Source organism: Odontesthes bonariensis, chromosome 2 (genome assembly GCF_027942865.1).
Source record: "Odontesthes bonariensis isolate fOdoBon6 chromosome 2, fOdoBon6.hap1, whole genome shotgun sequence".
In the NCBI taxonomy this organism is placed as follows: Eukaryota; Metazoa; Chordata; class Actinopteri; order Atheriniformes; family Atherinopsidae; genus Odontesthes; species Odontesthes bonariensis.
In genome coordinates this window covers 14420521-14442278 of record NC_134507.1, presented here as the reverse complement: position 1 = coordinate 14442278, position 21758 = coordinate 14420521, and the positions used below count along the sequence as shown (strand labels likewise).

Sequence of the window (21758 nt, the reverse complement as noted above, 5' to 3'; positions counted from 1 at the left end):
ATTTTACACTAAGTCCTAACTTTTTGTAATGAATTACTGTACATGTGTATTGATTAAATATTCCCTCTTACTGCAAACGATCCATTGCGACGCGGTGAAAACGCGTTTTTACAAATTAGAACGAACCCGTTCCTCATTCGACTGCAGGACTCCGGTGCCGTTTGCTGGAAACGAGCGACAGGTTAATCGGCGCCTAAATGTTATCCAGAAATATGACTTGAGAGTAGCACAAGAAGTCAAAATCTTCAAATGTGAGACTTAATTAAGCAGGTTGTCTGTATAAATGTCAGAGATATATCATAAGGGTCCCGACGGCAGTGGAAGTGTAATTACTTTAAATGGCATTACATCACCAAATATTGCATCGTGTAATATCCAATTAACTAATAACTATGTCCTCAAGTCTGTGGTGCTGACTGTGTATTTGTGGGCAGATTTACAACATGACTCCAAATTCTCCTTAAAATAGTCAAATATGATCCCTTACTTTTAATATATTAAAGAATACGCTGATTTTAAAAAAGGAGATTTTTTTTTTTATTGAAGACAGACAAGTTATTGATAAAGAAATAATACAAACGATCATTTCAGTCACTAAATGCAATATATAGAAAAACCCTGAAGATACATTTTTAATGCATTCTTTCTCCTAAAAGTGTTCATAAGCTTAAAAAAATACCTAAAATGGTATGCAAAATGCTTCCTTATATCCTCCCCCGATGCCTCCATCCCTGCTTCAAAGATTTGAAAAGCCACACATCTACCTGATACTAAAACGGAGAGGGCCCGTGTTGCAATAAATAAAATATGGAGAAACTGCCCTGCAGTTACGAGATCAATGAACTTTGAATTTTGACTAGATTGCAGAAAGTTTTCTTTGGTTGAAAAGGTACAGTTACACATGAATTGTCGACATCTAATTTTGGCTTGTATCTAAAAAAAGAAGAGAATTAAAAAAAAAAAAGGCAACAATACAGACATTGCTATTATCTTTCATTACATGCTAGGTTTTACATCACTTCTGTCAACACTCGAAACAAAACCAAACCAGTCTTTTTACTTTCAGCATTCACATGCGAAGTGTCACAAGCTAACGCTCAACAACACTAAAGTCCTTTAAGTTGGATTTCCAGAAAAGATTGCACTTACTCTCACCACCGAGGCGACATCTGGTACTGTACATACAGGCCTAATCAAGTAGATACATAAAGATTTTTTTTTTTATAGCGCTTATGTTTTATGTAAAAGCGTTGTGAAACTCAGTAGCAGATTTTGACATCAGATAAAAGGTTTTTTTTTAAAAAAGGTTTTTTTTTTTTTTTTTTTTTTTTTGCTGTCCAGCAACAAGGCACAGAGCTCCTGGCCTGGGAGATTTTTCTGCTTTCTAAGTTTTTGGGCTGAAAGCAGGACACTTTTCGTCATGAAACAAGTTGATACATCATTTGTTTATCCCATGCCCTCTCTTCATCTTTACAGCCTGGGTGGGGGACGAGATGGCGGGGGTCCTGGTGGCCCAGGGGGTGCACGAGTAGGGGGAGGAACTGGAGGGACTCGGACTACGGGAGGGGGTGCGCGCGAAGGAGGTGTGGTGATGGGGGGTGGCGCCGTGCGGGGCCCTCTAGACGGAGGCTTTGTACGGGGGACAGAGTTGGAGACCAGAGGTTGCTCTTCAGCAGGCGGAGGAGGAGAAGCTGAGGGAGAGTGAGGCGTGCGGGGAGGGGCCTGGAGGTTTGGGGTGGACTCTCCATCTTTGACCCGCTGAAAACTTATACAGCGACCCTGCAAGACACAAGTGCACGTCATCATTTCAGTGCAGACTACAGATTCAAAATAAAGTGCATCTCTGTGCAAAATCAATGAGCTTCTAAGATCTACCAGCCAAAAACGCTCGTGTGAGCCTTTGCACAGCTTCACAGACAAACGTGTGTGTGTGTTTGAGGCCACAGAGAGCACACAGAGCTGCTTCTGTCTTCTGTCCACACCTGCACTACAATAACTACGATGCCCCGACAAAGTCATCATGCACACATGGCTTTTGCAGTCTCTGGCTTTCCCTGATTCCTCTCCTATAGGAGCCTCTGCTGTGACATGGCCTTTCTTGATGCAAAACAAAAACTGGTTTATGTCTCTTACATGCTCCACTTGAGGGAATGTAAAGAGGAGAATTTAAATATGTCCACAATAGTCAACAGAGGTCTGTCAGTGTTTAACATAATTTACAAGTCTGGGAGAATGGAGCGCTTCTCTTATTGTCCTCATTGATGGTTTTTTATCTCTTGTCCTTGCAGCATCCTGCAGACAGACACACACACACACACACACACACACACACACACACACACACACACACACAAACATAAACTCTTGTCCCGGTCAGTGTGTGAAGGATGTAGAGTAGGTCTCTGTGTCGCAGACCCTTGGTGGTCTGATTATAACACCTTATTAAACAGAGAAGCCCTAAAGTCACACAGGGGCCATTAAGAGGACCCCAGCAGCAGTAGCTTTGTAACTGAAGGGGCCATTGTGTGTTTGTGTGTGTATATGAGGGGTGTGTAATTGATTGAGGGCAGACCCGCTTTTGGGGGTGGGGTAGAGGGGTGTGACTGCTTCAGTGTTGTCGCCGGGCTGCAGTGAAAAGGCCAGTTTGTGAGCAGCAGAGCAGCAGCACAACACCAGAAAGAGCATATGGACACAATGAGAACACAAGCTCATGAATATGGGTGTGTTTGTGTGTGTGTGACTGCAAACATGCTTCCACCAGAGCATATGGCCTGAATGAAACCTCATGAATAACAAAGAGGAGGGGAAGAGAAAGGTTAGAAGGCTGAGTGCAGAGTGCACCAAAAAACATAAGCTTGGAGAGCATTTCTCTATCTTTAAAAGGATAATGTGTATAGAAATAAAATGTGGGAGAGTTCTACGCCAAAAATTATTATCATACCTTCATTTAACCGAGATGTAAGAACCTTGAAATTAAAAAAATCTCTTTTTCAAAAGTGTCCTGGTCAAGACAAGCAACAGATCAGACCAGCAATTGGTAAAACAATATGGACACCTCATATGAACCATCAAAACTATAATAATATGAAAGAAAAGGCACCACACAACTTACTCATAAACAGGGGGCAGACATGATCCATCATAACATTTACAGCCAGGTGTCCCACATAAAGAACATTTCAAATTTGTTTGAATTCATTTAGCGGTATTCAGCCTTATTGTGTACCCCTTTGGCTCTAAGATCTGTCACTGCTTCATTTCTCCTTGTGATGATTGTTTACATCAAAACCCTCAGCTCCTTCTAAGGAGAAAAACAAAACCCTAAAACACCTCCAGCATCCCTCTTTGCAGGATTTCTGTCAAGTCTCTGTTTCTCCGTCAAACCCAGAAGACTTTGCCCTCACTTCACAGACACACATATACAGTATCAGGCAGATTGTGGATGTTTACAGGGAACTCGTGCAAACATATACGATTTGTCACTGTAACAGTAAAGAATAAGGGAGAAACAGGAGAATGGAGACACATCTAACCTGACAGCACTGCCTGTCAGCTCGCATATTACATCAATTCACTCACATCAGGAAACTGTTACATGTGCACTTGCAAGAGTTAATGCACTTCATAGTGCAGAGGCTGTATCTTAAATTCCATGTTTACGTGCTATTTAGCACCAGTAAAAAAAACCCCACAGATATTACAATGAACGATTCCTAGTTGATTATCAATAGAATATTGGGCTTTCTATGCATGCAAATGAGGTATTATCTACTAAGATTTGTGCCAAATTCGATGAACAAAAATTTCAAAAATGTTGTAAAACACAAGTGTGTGTTTTGAAGGTTTTCTTTCTCTTGGTATATTGGTTCTAAAAAAAATATTTTTCTTATTCTGTGACTTTGCAATTTCACTTTCTGAGATTTTTATCTTTCATAGATATAGATAGAGTTCAGACTTTGGTGGTCAATGCATTTCTCCAAATTTAGCACTTTTTTTTTCTACTGAATTGTTTCTGCGGATTGTTTTTGACCGGCGGTTCCCAAACATTTTGTGTGGTGTAAGTGAAGTAATGTCGGAAAAGAGAGAAGGGGTGAAGAAGGGGCGGTGCACTTGTGCGGTCAGTGTGAGCACTGCCCTCTGGTCTGGTCTGGCCTCTCCTATGTGACGTGGCCATCAGTGCCATTAGCTCTTGGGACAAAAGAAGGAAATCTCGTCTGTCTCTGACACGTCTCTGACACAATATGACTCGTGGCCTTTCAACTTCTCTTCTGTGTGTATGATGCTCACTCTGGAGAGCTAACTTGGACGTTCCAGTGACACACACATGCACACACATTAGTAAAGAAAGAGATGAAACTGGCAGGCCACTGATGATCGTTTACAGAGTGAGTGATGTTGTGGTAACGAGGGGAGAAAGCAGAATGAACTTCATCTGAGAACCCGCTTAACAAGCCACATTGGGAAGTCAGATGCCAGCTGGTCATCGTTGTAGTTTTTGCCACTTTATTTATTTTTGGCCGCTTTTGGTGGCCCTGCTGTGCAGTCAGTCATCATCAGCCAACCATCTTTTCTTTGTGGAGAAATTTGGCAGTACTGCTGCCAAGAATTCACTCAGGAATTAGGTCTGAGCATGGCCTTGTCAGCGATGAGAAATCACCTCTTTCATGTCTGATATGGCTGTTACCACAATTTCTAAACAGCTATCTCTCCTTGGAACAAAAGTGGATTTTTTTTTCTTCCCCCATTTTTTTCATGTGAGAAGTAGCGTTTCATTTTCCTCAGTTAATGGCGCGTGAAGGGAGTTGTGGGGGTCATTCTTGAATGGCCCTGTGAACCACAGTCCCACATAAAGTGGCTGACAAAGACTCCAGAGATTTCTGCCCTTACAGAGACTAATTGTTCAGCTTGGAAAAAGAAAAAAAAAATCTACATGGACAAAAAGGACAGAACCACTGATGAAAACCACTTTTATAGACGTCTGATACAGTGGACAACACTGTTGCATAGCACAGATGAATCATGCTATTCAAAGCACAAATCAATAAGTGATTTGGCGTTGGCTATGTGAAGCGACAATGACACCATTTACAACGGTGCAGATGTTTTACCATGACAACCAGTATGGTGATGAAAACATGTCTGGAGTTATGGGTTGCCATTCACAGGGTCAAGGTTAGACAACAGAAATCGCCCTCTGCTTTCTCTGTCACAAACCTAGAGGAAACACGGTGATGTCACAATTTGGGAGTGGCAGTAATGTCCAGTAACCAAATGCACATCAGCTGCTGTATGACTGCATCACGCAATTCTACACCAAAATCATCTGTTGAAGGAAGAGAGTGAAGGTGCCTGCTATTTGGGAAACTTGATAGAGGCCTAGTCATTTTCTGCAGTCACAGGGGAAAGTACAGAAGAGAACACTACTCCTTGTGTAGGAACAATTGCAGCTTTGATGAGGGGACCGGTATCAGTAGCTCTTTGACTCAGTGTGAATGTGAGCATGTGTGGTGAAAATCAGAGATGTGCTGTACATGTTGCTCAGTAACACTCGCCTTTATGTAGTGAGACACAAGGATGCAGATGCTCAGTTGTTCAAAACAGAGACAGAAACCCTTCTGTATCATCTAACTTACTGCTAAAAGGCATTTGAGCGTTTGTCACTCACATAGCAATCCTTGAAATTGAACAGAATTTGCCTTATTGGCGGTACTTTGGATTTTAGCGGCTTTTTTTTTTAAGAAGAAGCAGTCTCACCTGGTCTCCAGGCAGTGGTCTCATCAGGGATACCTGGTCGTAACCTCTCCTGAACAGAGCCCACAAAGCATCAAGCTTCCCCTGAAAAGCCCAGAAAGGGAAAGTGAATTAAATTTCCAATAAAGAAAGAAAAAACATACATTCAACATTTAAAGAACAATCATACAAACCCACTAACCTTAATGGGTGAGTACCACTTCTTCTGCTGTGGGGGTCGGCGGGGAGGTTTTCGAGGCTTGGGTTCGTAAGGTTCAAATTCCTGCTCTGGCATCTTCACAACTGCATTTTTAGGCTTGTCTAGCTTAGCACCTTCCTCAGTGGACCCTTTCTCCCCCCATCGCACCTTGGAATTGTAAATAGGAAAAAACAAAATCAAAACAGAATGTACGTTCTGTTCTATTTTTGCGTTACGTAGACGAAGACAGATGAGAGCGTGTGTTTCTACCTCCATGCGTTTGATTCCACCCACTCCTCTTCCTCCATAATAAGAAGCGTCCACTGTGGGCCATCTCTTCTTGGGCATCCCGTCTTCATCATCCGATTCCTTTGATTAAGATCTTTATCATGATGCAGCTCATATTCTTTAACATACTACTATTAATCCAAACAACTCCTATAAAGTGGCTTTAAAATCATTTAACACCATATTAATCCCTGCAATCTTCTGCAAATCTCTGACTAGAGTAAAAAATAATCTGCTCAGCTTCATGTGGTGACTTACTGGCTCAGGAGGCGGGGGTGGTGGAGGTTCTTTGATCACCTAAAGATATAAATAATTACTATTAATATGAGGTACACAAAAACTACATTCATTTACAGCTGTCCTCAAAATGAATGCTTCACTGTTCCCTGGTTCTGAAAATAATAATCAGGTAATTCAGTGTGATATCCAGGGTGAAACTCTCAAACTTACCACAGTGCAGCAAAGAGGCCAGAACCACCACATCAGCAGCAGAGCCAACAGCAGGAACACAACCAGCAGTGATATCAGCACTATGGTGCCGTCGAACTACACACACCCACAGAATGAGAGGATACCGATTAAATTCAAAACAAAAAACTGCTGTTTAAAAAAAGGGGTAAATCAAGAGCGAAAGTACTCACAGCCTCCTCTGATGACAAACAACAGAGGAGCGAGAGAGGAAGATAAGAGAAACAGGAGAAAAAACGAAGAGAGTTGGAGGAAAGTTTATTTTAAAAAGGCAGCATGCCAAAGAGAAAAAATTCCCATGTATGGTTGCAGCGGTGCAGACTGTACACAGGCTGTACTCACACATTCAGTGGTCGTGATGTGAACAGAGCTGGTGATGTAGGAGAGACCCTCGTTCATGCTCACCTGCAGGTAGATGACCCTGAAAAGCACAAACCCATCCAATCATCTGACGTGCAGAACTATCCCACTCGAGGGTGTCTGCATGTGTCAACACATTCATGGCCACTGTAGAAGCTTGCCAAAGGTGTTGAACGCACTCCTCCATCCACTTTGCCCATACTTGCTGCCTTAAAAGCACACAAATATGCTGATAAAGGCTCACAGCAAAAGTCTATGAAGAGGCTGAAGGAGCACTCCACCCTCAGAAGGAATCTCTTCTGCTTGGATTAGACCCAGGCCTCTAATGTGGAAACCACAAAAGGATCAAATAACTTCTAATTTTTATGTTGATATAAATATATCAAGATAGCCAGAGCAGACGAAAGAGAAGAAAACAAACAGTTTTTTGGTTGATGACATGATAAAATGCTTATGGAACCCACGCTGTACATAACTGAGGTTGCAAAACTGAATTTCTGGTTGATCGGTTCTGTATAAAAGTCCAAAGAAATAACTAATGCCAAACAGGCAGACTGCTGGACTGTAGTTCTGGGTTGGGATAAGAATAGAGAAAGGCATCTTGTGCTATTCCAATGGTTTAGGGGAGCAGAGACAAGGGGAGCATTGAGCTTGGGTTTAGTCTTGAGGAGGGGGCAGCAAGAGGTCACTGCAGGGTGGTAGGAGGGCAGAGGAAAGGAAACAGAGGGTGGGGGATGGTAGGAGGAAGGCTTTTCACGTTCTACATCCCTTCAGCACTGTCCCTCCCTTCTGAGAATCCCTCTTTGCTTCCTCTGTCACTGACTCAGTTTTAAGCCCCTGCTCCATGCCTCACTGTGGCTCATCTCATAACTCACACTGACACTGACTTTGGAGAGGGAAATGGGAGGTGCAGGTGCCACTAATCTTTTCTTCTACTTGCCCCCCCCCCTCCATCATATGGTCAGCTCTCCTTTCAGACAGGCAGGAGATGTGACGCTATCAGCTGCACTCTGACAGAGAGATCTCAGTCCCTATCAATCATCAATCTGCCCACAACATACGTTTTTCTCCTGTGTGTGTGTGTGTGTGTGTGTGTGTTTGTGGTGGGGGGTTGCATCCGGAAGGTTCCCAGTCAACACTGATTTGTTTGACAACAGCAGTGACTTCATCCTATGTGACTTGGGTGAAACAGGAGGTCTCTGGAGCTTTTCTTTAGGAGTTTTGGGCAAGGAGTTTTAAGGTGATGCTGGAAGCAGAAGTCAATGAGTTCTCATGTATAAATTTAACAACTCCTAAGCAGGAAAAAGTTCAGCGATGAGACATGTGAGGAAGATTTTATGGCACAAGGTGATGATGATTATCAATACTATTAAAGTCCTCCTCACAGCAGGTACTCACGTGCACTAGTGTGCACACATGGCAGGACCTGCTGCCACTATGTAAAACAGAGGCTTGGATCACAACACACACCAGACTTCTTCTTACTTAGCAAAAATTTCTGCTAAATCAATAAAATATAATAGTATATTCCAATGAGAGCATACGTCCATGCTTCACATAATACTTTTAAAAAAAATCCTAAATATTATCATTATGAGAGGACTAAAAGTAACTCAACAGCAGAGAGTTATTATGTATTACCTGTCCAGCCTTCATAGCGTCACAGTCGCCTCTTGGCATATTTCCACAACTAAACTCATCAGCCAGCTGTCGGCCTTTTCTCTGGGCCCTTCAGCCATTCACAGCTGACTTCCTCTTTAGCAGCACACGGGGTGTTAGGTAGTGCTGACTCTGCTGTGATGGGCCTCTGTTACATGGAGGGATACTTCCTTCAGGCATCACTGCAGCGTAATGATACCCCCTGTTCTGCTCTGGTCTCAGCAGGAACAAAGTGATGCTACTTAGACACTAAATTATAGAAAATGACTGGAGTTGTGCAAGTTGTGTGGAGTTATTTGTTCCTTTTGTTATGCAATGTGAGTACATTATACAGGTTTTTAAATCCTCTTGCAGCCACAATGCTAAAGCAAATTTAATTTTCTTCCTGTCTCTGAACATAAATTCCCCATCAAAGCAGCACTTTTTTACTGGGAGACAAGACTATTTTAAATCATGGAAGAAATCTGAGTGACAGAGACAAGACAGATGATGACTGGGAGGTGTCTGAAGCTGCAGGCTTGGGAGTATAATTATGCACAGGACTGCGGGCAGCAGGGACGGTAAAGCTGCTGGGACGTGCACCACTCTGAGCTCAGCCAAAAGCATCAGTCTATCTTCCCCGTACTCCGTGCTGAACCACCAGGAGCAAAGATGGAAACCCTCAGAGGAAACTTTGCACAGCCCCACAGTCTCTACTCACGCTCTCCCTCTCAGAGGCGAAAACAATCACACACACCAACAAATTGTGCAGTTGTGTGGCCCTCTCAAGCAGGCTCTCATTAAGTCATGTTCCTGGGCTCTACTCCTGTTGTCCCCTCGCGATTAGTGTCTGGCTTCGTTAGCTGTGACAAACATTGATTGATCACAGACACACAATGACTTTGGCCCTAATTTGTTCAAGGACAGCGGTCCAAACAAAACTTGAGTGCAGCTGGCAAATATCTGTGTTACAGCCATACATGGATAGTTTGGAGACTGGAGACATAGCTGAGAAACAATGTGGTGTGAAAACCTGGAGTGAGCTCCAAAAATGTGCAGCTTACCTCCCCACCTCCTCTACGACGGGAGCAGGACACAGTAGGTAAGTATCCTCTATTCCAGCTGGTCTTTCATCTGCACAAGAAATACAAAATGACACTTGAAATTCAAAGACAAATCCCAATCCAATTATACATGAGGTCTTCCAGATATCTAGACTCACTCTAGATTCATATCTAGACTTAATCACTATTACTCACAAGAGTTTACTTTCTTGTGTCTGATATTTACTTTTAAACAAATTCTTTTTATCCTCTCAATACATGCATATTATGTCCTTTGTGTGCATATGCAGAACTTACCCACACGATGTGTTTCATTCAGTTTGAAGCTGCAGAGGACCTGGTCGATGTTTCTGGCATGGAGAAAACCATTGCCCCTGACAACCACCTGGAAACTCTCTGAAACAAGAAAAGAGCCCAAACAGCACCATCAGAAACGATAAGTATCACGTAAAGTCACGTTAGAGCACATGCTTTCATTTGAAAGAGCACATTTATGGAAAAATGTATCTTCTATTCTTGCCAGATTTAAAATAAATTTTCCGGGGTGCTCAGTTTGGGTGAGAGCTGGCAGCCATTTTTCCTTTCTATGAAGTGCTCAACTCGAGCAGTAGAAACTCATGCATGCCTCATTACTGCTTGTTTATATCTGTGTGCTTGTGCGTGTATGTGTGGAAAGGCCATAATATGCTCCAATGGTGCTAATGCTAAAAGTGCTGCTATTCACAAATATCCCAGACAGTGCTGTAGCCAGAAGGAGTGTTCATATTTTTGTGTGTGTGTCTTTGACCTTTAATTTCCCCCAGGCATTGTTAAAAGTGCACTGACAGAGGCTTGCCAGCATATGCTGGAGTGTCTATGTGGCTGCTACCCAGCATATGTTAAAGAGCGGGAAAAAAACACTTGCTTAAAAACATGCCTGGAAGGCTGACAGCAGCATGGAACTGTCAAAGTAGGTCTGACCTTACCTATGGCAGCACGACATGGCATTAGCACGTGTGTGCCTCCACGCAGACGTGTGTGTGTGTGTGTGTGTGTGTGTGGATACATAGTGCTTCTGTGTCTTTGTGCTCCGCAATGTCTTTTTTTTCAGGAATGTCTAAGCATTTACATGTAAGCATGAATGTGTGCATGTGTGTGTTGTCTCTGCGTGTGCACTGGGGTTTCCTCCAGCATGATCCTGGCTAATAAAAGTGAACATTTGCCACACCTTTAACATTTCAAGCTGCAGCGTGAAGATCACTGGATAAAAACATCTCAGGGTGTGGGTGTATATGTGACAGTCTTTCTTTAAAGGTCAGACAAGCAGCGATGAAAGCCATAAACTACAGATATGCAAGTAGAGCTGAGAAGAGAAAACAAACACCACCCTACAGATGTTTGGAGAAATGTAGAAGAATGAAAATTTGAATTTGGAGACGTTCCAGTGACAAGAGTAGTTATGGTCACATAAGACATATTAAGCTCTTGCAAAGCAAGCATAAGTTACACTTTCACAATACATCATACACAATCTAGACACTGCATTTTACTTACTTACTTATTATTAATTATTACTTAGTTACTGCACCTTAGTGTGTAAAGAGGATGCAGTTCTTCATATCCTGCAGCTGTGCACACAGCTGAACTCATAGTTCTCCACATGTGTAAGCATGCTCATTTACAGATGTTCAATGATTTGCAACGTGTCAGTCAGTCAGCGCCTTGTCATTTCCAACCATATTAAATCCGGATTCCTCGTGTTGTTACACACAAATGCTTGCGCACACACCACCTGCTTTATAATATAATATAATATAATATAATATAATATAATATAATATAATATAATATAATATAATATAATATAATATAATATAATATAATATAATATAATATAATATAATATAATATAATTAAAGGAGTTAACATCAATTATTCTTGCTAGGTGACTTGGCTGATTTAGCAGTCATCACCCTTTCACACAGTGTTACCATCAAACAGCCTATGTTGCACCATGACATAGTGCAGCCACAAAAAAACCCACAACTTGGGGCTGAATATTGCAGATCCATAATTATTAAAACTACTAATGTGTAATGCTTGTAAACGTAAGAAAAAACCCCCAAATAAACCATGACCAATAAAGAAGTGGATTGTATATTACTTACTTTGTCTATGGAATAAGTGCGAGACCTCCATATCTGCAAACTAAACATAGCATAAAAGCTATTTCTAATTCAATGCATTATCATATTTGACTGATTTCTACAGATTTTTCTAATCATACAAAAAATCTTTGACTGAAAAAGTCTCCATCTGAGCATCTTTTACAAACACCAAGGCATGATGGGCAAAAAGGTCAGTGCTGTCAGACACATGGTGGGCTGGGACTGGTGGTGTCCTGCTGACATGTACCACCAATGTGCTGCTGCCCTCTGCCACTGTGACCACCAGTCCTTTTACATCTACACCTGAATGTCTGACATGGATTTGAATTGTGTGAAAGTGTTTCTGTGTATTGCCACACATACTGTGTGTGCGTACACTTGCGTGTCTTGTGTTTGTGTGTGCAGAAAATGCGGTATGACTTGTCCGAACGGCGGGACTTCAATCACGTTAGTGCGAAAGGACAGTAAAAAACAGGGAGGGGCGAAAGCAGAAGAGGGACAACAGGGAGAAAAGGGTCAGACGTTAATGAAAGCAGCAATCTCTCCTGTCATGTTAGATCTGAGGCCGAACTCTCACTGTCCTCAGTGTGTGTGTGTGTGTGTGTCCGTGTGCCTGTGTGTTGGGAATCAGTGCTGTCATGTCTGATAGTGCGGCCCAACGTTCACTGTCCAGTCTGATGGCCTGTTTGCAGGCAGCTCGGTCTGGTCACTTCACATCAGTGTGAGGGATGTGTGTTCATGTGCTTGAAGACAAGTGCGCCAGCTGACTAAAGAGCATCTAAATGTGTTTGTTGGTTCAAAACATCTTCGATATGCTATGTGACTACATGCAGGCAAAGAGGAAAACAGAGACTGTCACATTATTTATGCAGAATGTCAGTGTCTCTATACATGTGAATGCATAATGATAGATGGATGGGGGTAGGAATAGGATAGTCAGACATCTGCAGTTTTCTAAAGGGTTTTGAGATTCAGAGCAAAGTATGACTGGCAATCTCTTTTTTTCAGATGGTGCTGCAGTAATTAGTTTAGAGAACCAGGCTGTTAATGCTTCGTTCTTATTTCTCCTCAGTGTAATGTGAAGCCAAGCACGGGAAAGATTAGACTTGTATCTTACGTTTACACATCAAGTCACAAATAATGCTTGTGTGTACAATCTTCAATAATTAGGCCAGACCCAGGCCTCGGTCAAAGCGGTTCGCTTGGTCTCTTAGTTCACTGACCATTAGACAATTCATCAATCGAAAAATAAATGAGGCTGTTGGAGGATATTTGGGCATATGTCGAGTGACACACACCATGTCTCTGACTAAAAAACCAGAAGCTATTATTATCACTGGAGGATAACAGTTATTTTCTCACTATCAGTCCCTCCTTTCATCCTTCTTGAGCAAAATTTTGCATCTTCTCCTCTTAGCTGCTCTTTCCTTATCCTGTTCCCGTCCTTCATATCCCATAATGGATGTTAATCTCCATTAGTTGTCCTGGTAGCAGGCCTGCAAATGCACTCTCTTAAGTGAGTCCTAATAAGGTCATGTCAAAGCTCATCCATTCTGCTGGCTACCCATAAAGGATCTCCCTCTCTCTCAGCATCTCTTCCCCAGCTTCTTTAAACTGCTGTCAGGAAGCAGAAGAGTCGGACATAGATGTAGAGGTGAGGCAGAGGATGGACAATCAAAAAGGCTATTTAGCATATACAATATGGCAAACTAGGCCAGGGATGCAGCCAAGCTTAAAGATTCATGGCTAATTCCTCTGACCAGCATCCACCCCCTCCTTTTTTTCTTTTTTTTTTTGCACACATGCTGTGCTGAAGCGGCTATGCTAATTTCCCCCGGCCATGAATGACAATACGCTCTCTGTCACTCCGTGGTCATGAGCGTCCAAGCGATTACTCAACCTCATTTTCAACTTCAAAGGCTTCAGATGACTGACATAGTCACACACCATGACTGGCTTCCGCCTTCATGAAGAGGCTAAAACTTGCGCCTCGTAAACATCTTACCTCCTGCACACACGCTGGATGGCTCTGCTGCCAGAATCTCAATGCAAGACTTCTTGATGATCTACGAGCCACAAGGAAATAAAAACCACAGTCATGACAAGTTTCAGGGATGTTATATTGTTTTATGGCTGTCTCTGTGTGGGTATCTCTATGACATAGTGTGTGTGTGAGTGTGTTTCCCATACTGAGTCAATGATTCCCCTGAGGGCTTGGAAGCCTCCCCAAACAGGAAATACATGATCCACACTGTCTGCAATAGTTGCAAGCTAGAAAAACACAGAAACAGAAAGAAAATGGTATTTTTGATTTTTATGGATTTGCAACACTTCTTCTCTGTGTGGATCTTACTTGGGTCTGGTTGAATTCTTTGACCCCTACACAGTAAACAATGGCTCCCAAAGACCTGGCCACCTGCGCCTGAAAGAAAATAACAAAACTATTAACCAGTCTTCTGTTGAGCCAAAAACCACTTTGTTAGTCCACAAATTCACAAAATTTTAGGCTAGAAGTGCACGAACATGACACACACTGCAATACAAAGATAGTAGCTCTGATGCGGTTTAATGTTTTAATATAATTTAGCGGGATTAATTCAAATGCTTTGAAAACTTCACCTACTGCAGAGTTAATGAATATCTAAATCAGTATTCAAATGTTTTTCTAAACATTTTTCAAAACTATATACACCGTAAAGATCATGTGTAGCCCATGAGACAACAGGAAATATTTCATTGTTATTCGTTCGCAGACAAAGATTTCTACCACACATTACCTCTCGCTGTGCTGTGTCAAACTGCCACTCATTCAGTTCTCCATCAGTCAGAGCAATGATAACACTGGCGGTCCCATGGTTCTCTTGACGTATCTGTGTATTAGCCTGCAATTGCAAAGAAGAAACATTTTAGATCATCACTTTTTAAAGTTTTTACTGCTGATACCAGCGACATTTGAATATCACTCTGCGTGTCCTGTGATAATAAGTTCTTACATATGGTTCAGCATAACTGCAAAGCCAACCCTATAACTCTTACTTTGTATTGTATGGACTGCCAAAGATCAGTACACATGAACTTTTTTGCATGCAAAAGATCAGCAAAGTTACAATGCCGGTCTTCAATAAAGGGAATTATTCTCTCCCACAGAGGACACTGCCCCCAGACCCTCTAAAATACTTTGTTTATAGCCAAAGCTTTTATTTAATTACTTAATGACATCCCTATGTGGCATTTGCGTAATGCCTATCTTACTGTTCATTTGGCATGTCTCAAATGGAGAATGAGAAGCTACCTTATATTACAACATTTTTGACAAATCAGAGCAGAATGGGCCATTCAGGAAGAGGACAGCCGCTAAAATAGAGTGTGTAAGACAGAAAGTGACAACAGGTGCTGCAGCAATTCAAAGTATGAGAAAAAGTTTGTGTTTTTGCACATTGACGTGTTTCATTTGAAGTTTATACAATAAAATTCTGAACTTTTGAAAAAAAGCTGAATATAAGCTCTTTAATCATTACTTTATGACTTTTTCTCCCCTCACTTCAGTGCTTATATCTGCAATTTCAAGACGCAGCAAGTCATTTAGGATCTCAGCCACTCCTCATAGTTATCTAATTGGTCCTGGTTTCAGCTGCCAGGCTCTATTAATCCTTGGCAGACACTGTCTGGAATATATCCTTACAGGCTAGCAAGGAGATTTATGGACTAGGTCCTTAAACTCAGTCTTACCATCTCCAGGCCCAAGTTCATATACGTGTCTCCTCCTGGGATAACTTGGTCCAGAGCCCTTAAGCCTTCAGTTATGGCCTCCCTGCAGGGTAAACACAAAAAAATCCAGATAAATAACACTGAAGGGGGATGGCTCTTCAGAAAGCAGAAACAAACAGGGAGGTAGACTATTTAGAATTTTTTAGAAGATAAACTATGGACGCAATTAAATCTGCTCAGAGTATCAGAATGCTTTCCCTTAGGCCATAAAACCAGTAACAGCCATAAACCCAAGAACAAATGGTATAACTGTATGGTATATGCACACAAAAATGCACAGAGAACACAGGTGCAGCCATTACCTGTTTTCAGTCAGTTTCATGATGATATTTCCTCTTGTGGAGAAGACTATAAAGGACATTCTCAGCATGGGGCTGCAAATACAAAAGTTGTTTCCCTTTAACACTGGTACAAAACTGCTCAAATACACAAAACAAAACATCCAAAAACACGGATGAAAGGTCCTGCTTGTACCTAATAAACTTTTCTGCCAGCTGCCTCACAAAGTAGTAAATCTCCTTCCAGTGATGCTTCACGCTTCCAGATCTGGAAAAAAAAAAGCAGAAATACAACCATTAAAGAAAAAAAAAAGATCTTTTTTAATAAAATTAACAGGGTTATAACTTATACCTAAGAAAATGTGCAAATTGCGCAGATTTATTATCCATAAGATTTTTTGTGTCAAGAACATTATTTGGGTCACTTAGTCACATTCCATTACGTTGGACTGTAACTGTAAGCTGAGAGCTGCTGGTTAGTCGGCTACATGCAGCTACACACATGACATTCTCCTGAATGAAACCTAGTCCCATGGGGCTGCTAATGGGGGCTAATTACTGCTGGGCCAGAGGGTTGAGATTGGACAAGGACAGATGTAGCAGTCTGCCTCTAGCAGCGACCATGTAGCAAGCAGCTGGCCTGTGTGCACACTATACATGGTGGCATAAGAGTGCAAGTGACTGAGTGTGACTGTGAGGAGGAACAGATGGTCCTACTGTGCATGGCCAGCCCAACAACAGGTTGGGTATCCATGGGAGTAAAAAGGCTGCGACATGAACAACAGTGGGACCCAGACCTAACACTTAGCAGGGGGGGAATGTGCAAGTGTGTGCGAGTGTCTGTTGAAAGATGTAACATTCAACACGTTTAACACCAAACTCGACAGAAGGGCAGGTCTCTCTGTGTGTGCATTACAGGGTCATGGGCAACTTGAAAGCCTGAGCTGGTTAGAATCAAGATGGCTCCTTTGTATCTCACATTTAACTAGGCACTTCCGTCTCCACTTATCATCTTTCCTGGAAGTGAGTGGAAGATAAAAGCCCTGATCCAGGAGGAGTTTCCTGAGGGATCAAGTTGCCAAGAGAGACAAAAGCACCTTATCTTAATCTCAAAATTCTGTTTGTTTACTGATATTCAAAAAAGCTCAGCTTTTAGAAGCTCAGCAGAGATTTAACACTGCCAAAAGTAAAAAAAAAAAGTGTTCTACTCATTAAACTGAGACTCAAGCACAGGGCTCAAGTGTGTACGAGTCGTGTACCACAACAATATATAAAGAATGCCTCAGGAGGAATTTACCTTCTTAAAATGATTAATCGTGCAGAAACATCTAGTTAATTAACTGACAAAGAATGAGTCATATGTTTTAGTACTGTTGGCAGTATGCTGAAGTGTCATAAGTCTGGCTCCTCGGATGCAAAGACAAAACCGCGTTTTAATTTTACATTTTACTTTCTGTTCAAACACACTACTCTGACATTGCCATGAAGTATGTGTTTTTAAAGGTAAAAACAAAACACTACTATATTATTTCAGAAAATAATTGTTTTTCTCCAAAAAGAGGGAAAATCTAATTCCTTTTAAATATTGAACGTATTAGGAAAATAGATCATTGAAAGAAAATGACAGCATCACTCTAAAGTGTTAGCCATCAGTCTTCAGTCCTTTAACTGCATTCTTAAGTAATGATGGCAGAACCTCTTTTCGCTGGCGTTCAGCACAAAGCTCAAAAACCTCTGATCAGGAACCGGTCGTAATATCAGGAACTTATTATTCAATTTGTGGGGAGCCTTAAAGAGCGGAAAAATGCAGCCTTGTATTTAGTATGGGTCAGACATGGAGTTTAGAAGGTGTGGCACTTGGGGTAGTTTAGTTTTTCTGATGCTTCCAGCGGAGATAATACACATTCTCCACTTGTAAGCATGTTTCATAACCCACTGGCACAACCTAAACAAGACAAGTACAGATCAGGTGAAGTCTAATGTAGATCCATAACATTGTCTCTAATGTATCATTTTACTCTGCTTTCTCTCTCAGAAACACTGGATTAGGTCACTTGGTGGCATTTAAGATCTGTAAAACAGCTAATGAGACGGTGCTATCTCGGGAGAAAGATCAGCTGTTTCCTGAAGGCCTGCAGAAGCTTGCAGGTCCAGACAGTCAAACAAACAGAGGCGCACCAGAGGTTTGGCCATGCGTGACATGCCACGCTCCCCAGGCTCCTCCTAAACTTTTTGAAGCAAAGGGTAAAGACTGAAGAGTGGCTGACAGATGTTGATGTGGACATCTGAAAGATCATCAAACGTGTCGAAGCCAAAGTTAAATGTCACTCAACGTGTCCAACTCACAGCTCATGGGTGGTGCACACGGAGCCACTGAGGACATTTTAAAAAACGCTTGTTTAAATTATTACTTCAGACTATTCTGGAATGCTGTGCACAGATACCACAGTGTTTAGCTGATTCACCATAAAATCATTCTTCTGAAAATATAATCATTCTTTTGACATTATAACCTGCTATTCTTCTACATCATTAGAGCAACAAATTCAACCATATATTATGGTGTTTGCTGTGACTCTATCCCTGTGTTTTTCTCTGCCCACTTGGCATGTTTTGACATGTCATTATTCTTTGTCCATGTGCATAATCTCACCTCGCAGCAAGAGCCTAGACATGACAAAAATGTAAATTATAATCTTTGAGCAACTACTGGGTTACTCTGAGGGTTGTTTTTAATGTTGGGAAGGAGGTTATCATTGTGGCAAACGTATGTATAAAGATAAGTAATCACAAGATTTAAATCACGCTGGGGACCTTTGTTTGTCACAGTCATGCTCCCATTCTCCACTCCCTGAAACCTCCCACTGATTCCTGTCAAATGAAAAACAAACTAGCGTGACACATACTTGGAAAAGCGAATAAGGTCAAGTAAGGGATATATTTGATAGATTTAGTAGTATAACTTTTTTGTCATTAGTGTACAATTGTGTTAAATTAAGAATCGTTGTTTCAAAACAAGTCTCTTATATCTACAGATGATGCTGCTGCTCCTTCCCGTAGTTTGCATCTTTTCACTGGCACCATAGGGCCTCCTTTGGTTGCAGTTGGCAAGTTTGCCCCTAGGTGTCACTCAATTCTACACACTGCTCCTTTAAATTGTACTTGCAAATAAAATCGATTAAGCTCAGGTATTCTACAGACTGAGCTCAAGCTAAGGTGGAGGAGGATAAAGTATCCAAAATAACTTTTCTTAAACTGCTTATCCAGATGTTTCTAAATTTACTCCCTTTCTTTTTTTTTTTTTTTTTGACATATGACAAATGAATAACACCTTAATGCTGAATTAAGTTTATCATTATCACGTGTAATGTTATTCAGTAAGAGTATGAAACTATTACAATACATGCCTTTTAGAATAAGGAAGGTATTTTTCTGGTCATTTTGTTTAATACACACGACAATGATCACGTTTAGAAGAAAGAAAGACAGACAGAAAGAAAGTATGAAAGTTCAGTGCAAGATTTAATCAACTGACATGGCTTCTGATGACCGGCTCATCTAATCAAGGCATAAGGAGGAAGAACAGTAAAAGGGAACACACTGAAGCAACACAGAGCAGATTCTGCAGCTGTGTCCGCAGGCGTCATCAGACTGAAACCCTATCCATGCTGCTCGCCCTGCCCACATCCCGTGGGTAAAACTCATTCTGTTTTACTCACCACTGTAAACCAGACGAAAAGAAAAACACGGCCAACTGTCCAGAATATTGTCCCTTTTCCAAAAACAAAAGTAAAAAAACAACAACTGTCTTATAGCGTACCTCGATACATACAAGATAAACCTATTTTAAAACAATGATGGATGATTATGGGTGTGTTCTCTATGAAGTCATCCCATTACGATCTTTAGGACTTGGACAAACTTACTAACACAAAGGGCAATATGATTAAAAGGCTTAAGCTGTGTGTCCGACTTTAAAAGCTCCATTGTGCTAGTTTGCTTTTCTAAAGTAGCCCACCGTGGGCCACGACAGGACGTCCAACTGATGCGCTCCGCGTTCCCAAACTAGTGGGTTGCATGGCAATGCGCAGCGACCAGAAAGTTACAACGCCATAAATAATATCGGAGACTCACTTGTCCAGAACAAAGTAGAGGTCGAATGCGCCCTGACAGGACATCTCCTCCTCCTCCTGTTGCTCTCCCTGCGGCTCCCCTTCCACAGAGACACCGAGGAAAATTCCAAGCAAAGCCAAGGCGAGAGACATGCGAGCTCGTGTCCACGCCATCTTTCCCGGTTACAGTTGACTACTCCAGCACTGCTTCAGTTAAAGATCTTTACATTTCTCCCTATCGTGTGTTTTTTTGTTGTTGTTTTGTTTGTTTGTTAACAGACTGAGTGAAATGCTCGTTTTGTTTGTTCGGGTTCTGCTCTCTTAACGCTGAGCGCACCCAGCCAGCAGAGTCTTGTTCCAGCTTAAGCCGGGCTCTCCAACTCTTCTCCTTCTGCAAAGGCAGAGGGACAAAAAAAAAAAAAAAGGAAAAAAAAAAAACTCAAGCTGGGCAGGATGAAGGAGAGGAGCGACGCCTGAGGAGAGATACAAAACTCCACTTTTTAAATATTTTTTCACGTGAAAAAACCCCGAAAAAACATGACACACCTAATAAAACATTGGGAAAGATATCTGCCATCTGAGGTGAAATTACGAAAAATTAACGATATTAGAAAAGGGGGAGAAAAGGGGAATTTTATCCGTTAGTCATGATTTTTGTATGTTCACGTATCAAAACACAAGAGGCTACATTAATCATTTGAATTATGTTTATTATGCTCATATCCTTAAATATCCAGTTTACATTGCGTCATTTGTACTGAATTAGGGCTATTCCATATTTGTAAAATCACATAAGATTTCCAGTTTGAAACAGGAGAATAATTCAATGTCATATATAGTAAATCTACTAATTACATTATTCATAATTTGTGTTTTTAAGAAGGTGTCGTCCAACCTCTGTCTCCAGCATGTCGCCCCCACATGAAGAAAGAAGGGAACTGCAAAGGATGTGATGTTGAGAGGATTTCCAAGTGTTCCGGTGATTGTCACTAAAATTCCCAAACCAATTTTTTTAAAGATTACTTATTATTGTCATGTAGTCACAGGAAATTACTCCTCCACATTTGACCCACCCAGGTTGGCACCTGCTGAACACACACATGCACATGCACATAACTTGACACAAAAAGAGGAAGTAATCAATAGTGGAAGGTAGTTCCTTTAGCACTATAGCTACCTAATCACAGTTTTGTGGTGGGCAACAGTTAGAAATCAAAACAGTGATTTGCAATCTTTTTTGCCTCTGCTGTCGAGCCAAAAGCAGTCTGTGGTCCAGATAACTTTTCAGTTGACAACAGATACGCTGATATCTCTGTCTAAACTTCACCCTTGGGTTCATTCCAGTATATGTTCACATTATGCAAAGTATCACCCACAAATCAAAGATAAGAAAGAAAGTCCATCAGCTGAATTTGTATAGCAGAGCTCTGTCTTTTCTTCTTTCCTCTCCCATGAACCATTTCATGACCCCTGAAATTGGTCTGTGGTCCCATTATGTACAAAAGTTGCTCAAAACAGCTCCTCAAGAAGCATCTACAACAGTAACATACAGCTAACAATAATAACTTAGTTTAATTACGTTGAACTGGCACTATATAAACAAACAAACAAAAATATTATTCATCATTATAATGTCAAATGTAACACATCACTCAGAAGGAAGTACCCCCCCACCCACCCACCCACCCACCCAAGAAGTCACATAT

The 21758-nt window shown here is 41.4% G+C and overlaps 1 protein-coding gene across 1 annotated transcript; it reads right to left on the bottom strand.

The window, feature by feature from the left end:
* Nucleotides 1-513: 513 nt before the first annotated feature.
* Nucleotides 514-20452, bottom strand: antxr1d (ANTXR cell adhesion molecule 1d). Its single transcript, XM_075478229.1, has 17 exons — nucleotides 20075-20452; nucleotides 16137-16208; nucleotides 15965-16036; nucleotides 15624-15705; nucleotides 14672-14776; nucleotides 14248-14316; nucleotides 14085-14165; nucleotides 13900-13960; nucleotides 10045-10143; nucleotides 9748-9817; nucleotides 7028-7106; nucleotides 6668-6763; nucleotides 6476-6514; nucleotides 6200-6298; nucleotides 5933-6097; nucleotides 5755-5835; nucleotides 514-1779 (listed from the first exon to the last, which is right to left on the bottom strand). The coding sequence occupies exons 1-17, from the start codon at nucleotides 20224-20226 to the stop codon at nucleotides 1471-1473; spliced, it is 1731 nt and encodes a 576-aa protein (XP_075334344.1). The 5' UTR covers nucleotides 20227-20452; the 3' UTR covers nucleotides 514-1470.
* Between the last annotated feature and the right edge of the window lie 1306 nt (nucleotides 20453-21758).